Below are 12,567 nucleotides of genomic sequence, written 5' to 3'. Positions count from 1 at the left end.
CCATTGGGTGAACTCTTCTGTAGATTCCATCAGACCATTTGAACATTTTCCCGGTTGGTATTTTTTAGGCTCCGCATACGAGGTAGTTGTATTTAAGAGAGTATTGGATAATAACTAACAAATCATATTAAATATTGAAAATAAGGGTTTTAGATTATAGGAGTACAGTGAAGTTCCAAAAAAATTACCCACCTTCGCGACACCATCTAAGTTGGCTGCGTCAATAGGATGCCTCAGATTAATTATGAAAGATGACCAATTACTTCTTTTACACACTAGGCCAGGTGATCCGCCTCGATTTATCCATTTGGGCTCCGATTTATGTTGACCATTCTAGGAGCTTCTTATTCTTTATAGGCGTAGATACCGCTATCGGTTATAGCCGAGTTTACAACAGCGTGCCAGTCGTTTCTTCTTTTCGTAATTTGGCGCCAATTCGACATATCAAGTGCAGCTAGGTCCTTCTCCACCTGAGCTCTCCAACGGAGTTGAAGTTGTTCTCTTCCTTTGCTTCCCCCGGTGAGTACTACATCGAATACTTTCAGAGCTGGAGCATTCTCATTCATTTGGACGACATGACCTAGCCAGCATAGCCACTTCCCGGGGCTCGGCGCCACTAATTTCTCATATCAGCATTCATTATCGGTGTGGTTAACCTTGAGCATAAACTCTCCTTGCAGAAACCATTGTGGAGTCTTTTGAACCGAACCGCGTTTGATCCTACTTCACTACCATAATTCCTATAGGGTATGCATTAGTAACAAAGCCACGCGCGCACTTAACCGCATTAGAATTCGACAAACGAGCGACGACCAAACGCGCTTAATCCATCGGAACGACCGCACACATAGTTACTCAACACACACACAGACAGCCGAGCAGAATACACAAATTCGAACCCACAATTTGCAGCAATGCTTTGTGATCCCCAACGGAATGTTACGAATTGATGAGCACCACTTAATGCACGCTGGTGAGCATACAGCCAACAACAAAAGCAACAAAGCCACCAGAGCTACCGCAGACACTAAACACAAAAGCGCCGCAAAGGGTCAGACAGCAACTAAGAAGAGCGAGGGAGGGGACAGGGGTATGGGTACGTGGGATCTGTGAAGGTATTGCGGGAGCAATGAAAATGGGAAGAGAGTGAAAGAAAAATGGGAAGAAAACAAAAACGGAAAGTCTGGAGGAGCAACGCTCCAATAAAACAAATTTCCCACTGTAGTTGCATGAGTGGGCGCTCTATTGCGAATGTGACAGTTGGCTAAAAAGCGCGATAAGCAAAACCAAAAGCAAAAACAAAACAAACGAACCGCACAATCGTGGTCAGCCGCGGAGTAATAAATCAGCAATCGAAATTATAATGGAAATCAATAAAACTAGCGTTTGCAATCGTCAAAGCCGTAATGCAACAATGCATACACATACATTTATGCGTAGTTGTGAATGTGTGCGTGTGTATTTGAGCATGCACTTGTTTGGTCGCACGCTGCTGCGATAATTGTGCGACGACTAGTGTGCAAAAACAAATACAGAATGTCAATGGCGGAGCGGAAATTAAATTAAAATCAAACAAATGGCGCAAATACAACAGCAAAAACCACAAAATCAGCATTTAAATGCTGGTCCACACCGCGATCATTCAAAATACATACATACGCACATATGTATAATCAAATTTATTTGGTTAATTAACAACAATTTGGTACATATTCAAAGGCAAAATTTAATCATACAAATATTGTGTGGGTGTGTGTGTGCGAGTGTGTTGCTATGTGCTTTTGTGTGCGTGAGGCGGCATTTAAATTCATTAAATAATATTACTTTGCCATTTTTTCGGCTGTTGCGCATAATAACCACAAATATTCACTAAAAAAATAGAAAAGCGCGCAAAAACACGCTGCTGAGGGCTTCACACACACACACACCCACCCACCACATACATGTATATGTATGTGCACGTGTATATTTGCAAACCCACGCAATATTTTCATGGAAACGAATATGGGTTGCTGTACACACCCATTTACATTTACATCGAGCGAAATAAAAACGTATGTATTTACATTGATTTAATAGAATTCATAAATAAGATTACATAATAATACGTTTGCTTACATATGTACATAATCGTTGTATAAATACGCACACAACTACAAACACCACATTTTATTTTATATTCTTTGTGAAAAAATTTCCATTGCAAATACACAAATGCCCGCACAAACTTACTTAAATACATACTTATGAAGCTACTATATATATGTATACATATGTATATATATATGTGTATGTAAATGAAAATGTGCCATAAACGACACGTAAGTAAGGTCACTTTGTAGAGTTGAGAAAAATGTGTGGAAAATAAAGAAAATTGCTAAAAAGCGAGCATCAAAAGACACCAAGGCACGCCTGGTGGCCAAGTCCTTATAAAAATATGTACAAGTATATGTATGTAAAACCACTAATATCTAAATATATTTATGCATTGTAATGCCGCTTAAGCGTCACCGCAAATTCCCAACGTTTAATGATAAGTGGTTCCACAGCGTTGCCATTGCCGCGGGCGCAGCCAGGAAGATACGAAAACGGCGTGTGACAATAAACGTTGCTGCACAGTGCCTTAGAATCGCAAATTTTCAATTTGTGTGCAATTATTTCCTACAGACAATAAAATTATTAAAAAAATAAAATAATTGCAAAATAAAATTATAGGTGTTTTTCCGAACTTCTCCATTGACCTATATGAAACAGGTAAAATAAAAAGTTCACGGCCTGACACATACATGGCGCTACTAGAATTCATAAGATTTTTATTTAGCCCTAACTTTCAAAAAGTGCGTGTTTGTGAGTTATGTCATTTGAGTGAAGCGAAAACTTGACTTGATTACCAGTTTCCGGGCACTACCCCAGGAAAATCAACCATCAAGGATTGGTATGCAAAGTTTAGACGTGGTGAACGCAATGGACGCCCAAAAGAGTTTGTTGCAGACGATAACATCAAAAAAGTCCACAAAATAATTTTAGATGACCGTAGAGTGAAGTTGTTCGAGATGGTAGGCCCTCTAAAGATATCAACTGAAGGCGTGCATCATATCATTCACGAATATTTGGGTATGAGAAAGCTCTGTGCAAAGTGCTTGTCGCTCGAGCTCACTTTTGACCAAAAACAGCGAGGAGTTGATGATTCACAGCAGTGCTTGGAAATGTTCAAGCGTAATAAATAACAGTTTTTGCGTCGATTTGTGACAGTGGATGAAACATGGCCCCATCATTTGACTCCGAAGACCAATCGACAGTCATACGGGTGGATTACAAACGATAAGCTCGCTCCAAAGCGTGGAAAGAGGCAACAATCGGTTGATAAGGATATGGCGTCTTTATTTTGGGATGCCCATGAAATAATTTTTATTGCCTACCTTTATGTGATTTACTAAGACAGGCCGAGGACTTTTCAATAGACCAATAACAACTGCTAGAACGTACGAGTTTGAGATCATTGATTAAATGATAATTGCTAATAGATACTTCTTAATATATTGGAGAAAAGAGGTAATATACTTCCACCATTCATTTTTATACCGAATGAATTTTCATAAACGCTTTCTTACTTCATACTCGTATTTGACATATACAATCAAGGAAAAAAGTGCACTTACGCCTTCTTACTGACGGAAGCAAGTATGGTATAATATGTACTTTTGAAAGTGATGACCGATCTAGAGTTCGGAGAAAACCAAATTTTGTGCTTGATGTCAAGAATATCAAAGTCAAATATGGAGACTTCAGCGCTAAGCCTTGGAGTGACACGGCTTCATCTAGAGTCGGACACTTGGTACTATGGACCGCTATGTTTATAAAAACATATTGGAACATTTGAAGACAATTGTGGATAGTTGGACATATTGGAATATAATTTGAAGGCAATTGTGTATAGTTTGAGTATTAGAAAGTATTAGCAAAGCACAATGCGCACGTTGTTCGAAAGTGGCTTCTGTATAATACCTCCAGACAACAAAATTCACCACCAGAGTCGCCATATATAAATCCGATTGAAAAGAAAATCTACAAATATGACATCAGCGACCTTGAAACTTTAAAAATTGTCTTTACCCGAGCTTTTGTAAAAATGACTCCCGATGTAAAGTGAGGGGTTGAGTCGCACTGGAAAAATTTTAGATGGTACCAGCAAGGTCTGAGAGCCATTTACGCTCAGTAGTTGTTAGTTTTGATGAGAAAAAATGGAGGACATGCACAATAACTTCTAACGCGCTCAGAAGAGCGAGGGTAATAATTTTCAATATTATCAGACTTGGTTTTTGAAATCCTTAAACAATTTTGCATCGCAGTTGTGCTTCCGATTGGATGGGTTTTAATTGAGCAACGGAACATTTCCTTAAGTACTATTCATTTTCCTGGCCTCATTTTACAAACTCGAAATTCAAAATCTTTAGATAATTTTAAAATCTCTTTTCAAAAACTTTCCTTCTATATACTTTAGTTGTTGATGAACTAAATCCAAAACACTGTGCAACAATTTATAGTCACCGTGTAACCTACACCAGCTGTATTGAGCACTCAAGGCGCGCTCCTTTGCCCACTGGCTGCGCAAATGTGCGGTTGCTGGTCAGCAAACAACCGAGTAACCCATCGTTATCTTTAGACCAGTGTGCCCAGCTGCGTGATGTCCACAACCGACGGAACCACAGGTACAGCCGAAAGTGCTGTCGGCGTCGTCGGACGGAGAGGTGCTAATATTGATGGCATGCTGAAGCCGTTATGCGCTCCCACAAGCATGGGCGTTGTCATGGGGGCGGTAGGTGTGGTCCACGCTGTCGCTGAGGTGTGTATTGTTTTAGGCGGCGGCGGCGCTGCAGTTGGCTGCCGTTGATTGAGAGATTTCGGACCGAACATTTGTTTCTGCAGCGTTTTCGTGTGGGCGGCATGTGAGGGCGGTAATAAGTTCTTGTTGTTGGTATTGATGTTGTTGTTGCTGCTGACATCGTTACTGTTGCTGTTGTTGCTTAAGCAGCTAGCATTCATGTAGCTCAAATATTGTCTTTGCGGCAACAATTGCGGTTGCGCCACTAACTGCACTTGCTGTTGTTGTTGCAAGCTTGTTATATTTCCCGCGGAGTGCGTAGCTGAAGACGTTAAATAGGCGGCTGGCAATACTGCTGCGCCTGTTGGCAACGCTTGCTCAGGCGCTGTGAAATTTGCAGCTGCAACAACACTCGGCTGTGTTGGTAGCGCACTGGTGGCGTGTATGGCCGCTTGATTAATGCAACTAATTGGATAATTGCTTTGCGGAAGTGCCACGCCGCCAACGGCTGCCAGTGCATCGACGAGCAAGTCATCAGCGGCGACACATTGTTGTGAGTTATTGCCGTCTTCAGCCGCCGCCGCTGGTAATTGTTTTTGCTGCGCTCGTTGTTGCTGTTGCTGGTGTTGTTGTTGCTGCAGATGCTGTGGCTGAAGAAGATGTAGTGCTGTGGTTTGTTTTTCATCCGCCGGCGACATAGCTGGCATGTTGCATGCAGTTACGGCTGCCTTGTCGGTTGATAGCGCGTGTGTTGTTGTATCTGAAGGTGTTGTTGTTGTCGTTACGGCTGCCGTTTGTGTGGCTGACGACAACAGTGACGATGATGGGGTACAACTTGTCGCTGTCAGTTTTGATACCAGCGTCGTTGCATGCCTCAATGTCGGCGCATTTGTTGTTGTTGTTATTTCGTTTTCTGCAGCTGATTGTATTTGAGTTGTTGTCATTGCTGTTGTATTTGTTTGCTTTAGCTCACTCAATTCCTTAATTTTATTGGCATGAGCGGCGGTTGCGTGCATTGTCTGTGGCAAGTCCATATTTTCATCTTGTAAGTGCCACACAGCTTCTTGCATGCCACCACTTTGCTGTAGCTGGCAACTTTCTTGCGCCGCCAGCTGTTCTGTCGTCTGCTTCGCAGCATGCAACGACACATCAGCCACTCGCAGTTCCCTCGGTCTTGTCACCTCCGTGGCAGGCAACATTGTTGCTAGATTGTGCCCGTCATTGTTAATTACATCTGGCATTCGATTAGCAGGCATCTGACTAACAACCGCCACCGTCACGTCAGCCGCATCTGCATGCAGCCCCTCCTCCGCCGTCGGCGTCTCCATCGTCTGCAGAAACTCCTGACTCAGCCGCTCCAACACGCCCAGCTTCTGTTTCAGTTGCTCGTTGGACGCGTGCAATTTGCTCTCGACGGCGCGTATGTCACAACATTGCAACGTCAACTCCGCATCCAATTTCTCAATTTGTTGCAACACTTCACGTTTGGTTTGGTAGGCACGTTTCACTTGATGTTTTCGTATTTTTGCGTGCAACTTCAGCAGCATCTCCTCCTCGCGCTGCAGCTGCTTGTTGAGCGCGTAGATCTTTTCCAGCCACACGAGTTGTGCTTCCACGTCCGTCTCGTTATCTTCACAATTGGCGTTTGCTTGCTTATTTGTTTCAATCTTCCCGCCTGTCGCCGCAACCCCTCCTCCACCGTCTCCACTGAAGTCGCCCTTTAATTTCTTCGAGTGTCGCGCATTCGAATGGAAATCTCTTGCTTTAGATATGCCCGTATCCTTGTTTGTTGCCGTTGTTGTTGTTACGCCTGCCACAGTAGTATGCGCGCCAATTGTCTTCGCTGTCCGCTGATACGATTCGTCTGCGCACAAAGAAAAAGAAGTGCAATTACTTGGAGGAAAACACAAGTGGAGTGAAATACAAGAAGTACTTTAATGAGTTCCTATAAATATAATTATATTATATGTTATGTGTATTTTCGTACCTATGTCTATGTACATGTTTGTCGTGTAAACCGAAATATATAAATATGTATTACTCAAACAAAAGCGTTACCCAATGAACAAAAGAAGAACTTTAACATCGAACAAAGAAATCGATTTTTGAATTTCGTATCAAATTTCCTGTGCGGAATCGTTGCGAATGTTGAAAGTCTTACCTTGATTCAGTTTTATCAAAAATACCAGCCCACGAGTGGTACGAGTACAAAGCCTTCAAAGATAGTCGAGAGATCGTTGAAGACATACCATCGTTCTGGACGACTTTCGACCTCTTCAACTGATGAAAATATCAAAAAGGGAATATGATCCTTGAAAATCGTCAGGGAAGCGTTAAAGAGATGACAAGAGAGCTCAACATCTCCCGCGAGGCTCTTCAAATAAATTCGCTGAAGGAGTTGAAGGCTATCCCAATAAGTACTTATGATAACTGTTTCGAGGACTGGAAAAATCATTGAAGGCTAGATACAGTAATATCCTCGTTGTATTACTGGAACCTAAGCATTTACTATTGAGGCAACAAAAAGTATGGAAACGATTTTTTTTTTTATAATTTGAACCTTCCTAAAACCTCTGTGCTAAAAACGTCCCCAAATCCTGGTTTACTGGGTAGCCATTGTTTACATGCATACAGTTCACGCCTGAGCGGTTTTGTTTGTGTGTACCGTAAGTCAGTTGTATTGGTTTTATTACTTGTAATTACAACAAACACACACAGATTCCGAATCGTATGTAAATAAATGCGCACAACCTGGAAAGGTTGTGTTTACTCGTACGTGTAATTTTTTGCGGTGTCGAAGTTTTTACCCTCGCGGCGCCTTTAACCACACGTGGAGCTTTATTAAAAGTGTTTATAATCAAAAAATAAAACTGGTTGCTTAGCAGAAAAAGCGGGAAAACGGGATTATTTGTTTGTAAGTGCATATTTACATATAGACTTGAGTTTTTTTTTATATTTTTTGAAATTTTACGAATTTTTATAGAGTTTTAATTTAAAATGAAAAAGTAGTAAAGAGCTAGTGGAACTTAAAAAATTGAAGCCTTTGACAGCTGTTTATGTTTATTTTTCTCAGTATTTACTCACACTGATTTGATAGTAATTTTTTTAAACTTTCTGTTTTTCTATTAAAATGAATGGCTTACAATGCCTTAACTTAAATTAGGTTTAGAATCCTTATAAAAGGTGCATTCCAAAGTAAACAGCGCCCCCTGGTGGCGCCAAAAAAATTGGTAAAACTTTTACCGAAACGTTTCAATTGATGAAACAAGTCTAGTGGCGATGATTGCCTATCCCGTAGCAGAGTGCACGAGTGGTTTCAATGTTTTCAAAGTGGTCGTGAGGACATAAAAGACGATCAATATGTGGGCCAACCAAAATCCGTGATTTCATCATTGAAATTCATGGAAATGGAATTGGACATCTCCAAAACATCGATTTATCGCATTTTATCCAACATTTGGGCTTACGAAAGGTGTGTGCACGGTTTGTTCCGCATAAATTGACTGACGACCAAAAACTACTCAGAATCTTATCTGAAGAATGCAATATTGTCGAAATAGAGACAAAATCTGTTCAGATTCACAAACCTTCTTTTGAATTCCATAACTATAACCTTCTTTTGCAAAAAAAATATTTAAAAAATATAAGGACCTCATCCATATAATCATGATTAGCTATTTTCTATTTGCCAAGCGTTACTCTCCCGCGAATCGAACAAACTATACCAGATCCTCAAACAAACGGGGAGCACTTGTGGTGCAACCTTGTGCTAACAAGACTTTGTATACACTCTTGCTTCAGTTCAACTCGATAACTTTGCTACTGCTTTCACATGTAATTTTTTACTGAGTTCGGGTGCAACCGAATATTTTATACTCTTGTAACTTGCTGGAATCAAAGCCAGGTAAATACCTTAAGGGTACGTACATATATACAGGTATCACTCACACATTGATCGACGTAATCGACATAAGGTTTGCAAGAAAAACGGGAAGCATCATGTGCATTTTAAGACAGTTCGGATAGTATCGCACCGTTTTTATCTATATTAACCTGCCACATACTAATAAAATGTTCCCTGAAATACATTCAAGGAGCTCACATAGCATCACCAATCATATGGAGTAAAGCCAACCAGATCTTCGAAAAATCTGACAATAGTTATACGGTGGTAGGTCAAGTTGTTCTCTATTTTAAACACAAAGATACAGTGTGTAACTGGTTATATTAATTGCTTCTTGATTTGTACATTGGAAAGGAAACAGTCATATGGAATTTAAAACTGTGTTGTATGAGAAGTAGACGTGGCTGCAAACCCATTTTGACACTGTGACATAGGAATATGAGAAGAATGTCTCGAACCGAATTTAGTCGAATAATGTTGTTCGGGTCCAGAGATATGTGATTTTGATTAAAAGTGGGCGGTGCCACACCCTTCGTCCAATTTTTACTCCAGCTCCCATTAAGCCATCTTATATTATCCCGGTTGAAAAATTTTATATTTCTGTCGTACTTAGTTACTGATTTATCACACTTTCAGTAGTACTGTTACCGGCCATAAGTACTTAGATCTCCTGTGAGAAATTGGAGTTCCATATCTTATTTTTGAGGTTACACATGACATTTTTACGTTATAGGTTAATGGCGTGTTGTGGGCGTGGTCCGATTACTCTAACGAAATCCCGCCTTACTTATTTGGCAGGAAGCATGTAAACCAAGTTTGATCAATGTATCTTCATTTTTACTCAAGTTACAGCTTGCACGGATGAACAGACAAAGTGACAGTCACCCCGATATGTATGCAGTCCTATATCTACTTGATTAGCTTAAGGTAATACATACATCAGAGAGCTGCAACGAGTACGATTAAATCAGGACAAACACTCGTACCAAAAACACAATCGAATCAATTCAGTTCATCACAGACAACATTGTCGATCAATTCGAGTACCCGCCAGCGTCAACTGATATGATGCAACACGAACAATCTATTCTTCGGCAATCACGATCGAGTAAACGGTATGGCTGGCTTCGGTTCCAATCGTATTATTTCAGTTCATAGCGTTGCAACGATTGTTTGAATCGATGTGTAACTGGAGGTAAACTACGAGTACAGCAAACAACAACAATTTTCTGCTGTATTGATTTGAAACATTATTGATGGAACTTCCATTATACATATAACATATGCATATTCATACATATGTATGTATTTGAAATAGAATAGAAGTGCACGAGTAAATCAGTGTTTAGGGGATGATATACGAACCGAACGCTGTCGATCATTTCAATCATTGAAGCAAAAGATTGCATCACTTCGGGCATTTTCTGCTAATGCGAACCTACATAAACAAATCTGATCGCTAGTGATTTAAAGTTGTTCTCTATCGCTGATTTGAAGACAAACGGTTTGATTCTATACATGAATCGAAGTGACAGAATCAGGGAGAGTAACGGATCAAATCCCGATTATGAACAAAATTTTATTACTCGTTGGAGTTCTCTGACATATATCCGTTAGGTGAACAAAACTATTGTGCTCTTTAGCAACATGTTGTATAAAAATTAATACCTTAACCTACCTATTTAGTCGAAAGCTGCCACCCAACCCCTCTCTCTATTGGAAATATCTTATTCCGAGACTGGATTACCAGAGAGATCAGTACAATTCAAGTGAAAGGTTGATATCACAGGCGGCTCAATTAAATTTCTAACTACACAAATACATATGTACATAAGTATGTGAGCATGTAGTTTTATATATCCAATGAAACGAAAACCCAAAATGTACTCTTAATGTGTGCACATGCGTGTATGTGTGCGTTTACGCGGTTTTCGCTGGCAGCACCACTTTTTTACTACACTCGTTCGCTAATTTTAAAGCGTTGAAAGCATTTGGTGTTTTAATGTGCGCACACTTGCAACACCACGCCCCGTCGTTGCCTTAACCGCATTGCGCGCCCGCCTCGCGGCTACCGTTTTTCGCAATAATCTATGGGAGTGTATGTATGGGTGTGTGTATGTGTGGCACGTACGCATCGTTGCGTTTTATATTAAAATTTCAGTATTTTCGGAGTTTATTAAAATGATTTGCTATACGAACAACTTTTGTTGGCATTCAAATACACCGCGCGCGCCCCTCCCTCACACCTATCTAGCGGCTTTCCCAGCACAACACCCTGTGTACGCATTGCCACCACATTAGATCGCACAATATGCTTCAATGCAAATGAAATGTGTATATAAATACATACACACACATATATATTTGCTCTAGCGGTTTTATATGAGCATCAGGCCACGTCTTTTTTGTTGTTGCCTATTTGTATTGAGCTTGTTTGCATTGCTGCGGTATTGAGGTGCGCGCGTGTGCTGTTTTGCATATGCTGTTATGTGTGCGTGTGTGTGTGAGTGTTAGCTTGCTGTAGCCTTCCGCAAATGTTATTTCAACGTTTGCATCCTGGCTTCCATTTGGGTGCATATTATTGTATGTGCGTGTGTATTTGTGGCAGAGCATATCCTCGTTTCTTCAGCTGCGTGTGTGTGGCATCATTCGTCGGACGTGCGCACATTTTAGCCATAATTTGTCCCGCGGCTTGCCATGCAGCTGTCTTTACTGCCACCGAATTTAGTTAGCGATTTGTGTTTTCATTTCTCCGAGGAGAAGTCACTGTGCTTCGCGCTGTTGTTAGATCTTTAGTGCTTTAACAGCGCCAATGAAAGTATTTTCGATTTACTCAAGAACGTAACAAAAATCGTAGGAAATAAGTATTGACGATATTAGTTTCTGGAATAGTTGAGAGTATTTTCTATATGTGGCTCTAGCCTTTGGATGCTAAGCATTTCTGAACTTTTACGAAGTTGTTCTAATGTTTGAGTGAGGAAGGAAGACGGTGACCTTCATCTCATTATTTTATATTTCGACGCTAGTACCAAGATATAAATTGCAGATCCAGTCTAATTAGCATACTTCAAAAACCTTAGTGAGTCTACATATAATAGGTCTGTTTTACAGAATCTGGTTAGTTAAGTCATCTAACTTGCTACTAGCGGGTCGAAAATAAAGCATAATTCAGTAACGGTTACAATCGCTCAAAAGGGCGTGTGCAGATCAATAACACAAAGATAGAGAAACTTAGATTTCGATAAATTATGTCATGGAAATATTAAACTTCTAGAATTGATCCCAATATGCAAAAGGTCTTCCGTGGTTAGTGGATGTGTGATCACATTAATGACAATCTTAGATGACAATTTTCTTACCATTGTAATAGTAACCTTATAGCAACAACTAAGCCCAAATCGAATAAGAAAGGTATAACAATTTTGGTAATGTTTATTTGAAGGCGCATTGAGGAATCGTTGGCTAGACTATTCGGAAATTTGAGTACCAGTACTTGTGAATGCTTTGCAGATCTCAGTGAGTCGACAACAGTAAAATCTCAGTGGCAGACATCACACAGAGAGAAAGAAAAAAGAAAGAGAAAAAAAGGGTAGAGCCATCTGCCCATCTAAAAGGATCAAAAGATAGACTAATGAAGAAAGGCCTCCTTTTAGAAAATAACTGTGATGATAAACTCTTAGGGGACATTCTAAAACTACTTTACTAGAGTAAGCTTATTACCGGAGGTTTGAGGTCGAATCGAACCTCTAGCATCACATATAGTATGTTCTATTCTCTGCGACAGAACTGTTGTGGTGGAGTGGGGAAATGCGCGTTTACTACGAAAGGTCAATTGAGACAC

The 12,567-nt window shown here is 40.4% G+C and overlaps 1 protein-coding gene across 2 annotated transcripts in view; it reads right to left on the bottom strand.

Moving 5' to 3' along the window:
* Positions 1-4,458: 4,458 nt before the first annotated feature.
* Positions 4,459-12,567, bottom strand: part of LOC105226479 (uncharacterized) — a 72,577-nt gene continuing 64,468 nt past the window's right edge. For both annotated transcript variants that reach the window (XM_011205361.4, XM_049457678.1), the window contains exon 6: positions 4,459-6,686. In XM_011205361.4, coding sequence (XP_011203663.2) covers positions 4,660-6,686 — 2,027 coding nt within the window. In that variant the 3' untranslated portion in view covers positions 4,459-4,659. The remainder of the gene's footprint in view (positions 6,687-12,567) is intronic.

Source organism: Bactrocera dorsalis, chromosome 5 (genome assembly GCF_023373825.1).
Source record: "Bactrocera dorsalis isolate Fly_Bdor chromosome 5, ASM2337382v1, whole genome shotgun sequence".
Classification (NCBI taxonomy): domain Eukaryota; kingdom Metazoa; phylum Arthropoda; class Insecta; order Diptera; family Tephritidae; genus Bactrocera; species Bactrocera dorsalis.
Note: the sequence above shows the minus strand (reverse complement) of the source record. Positions and strands in the feature narration are given on the sequence as shown.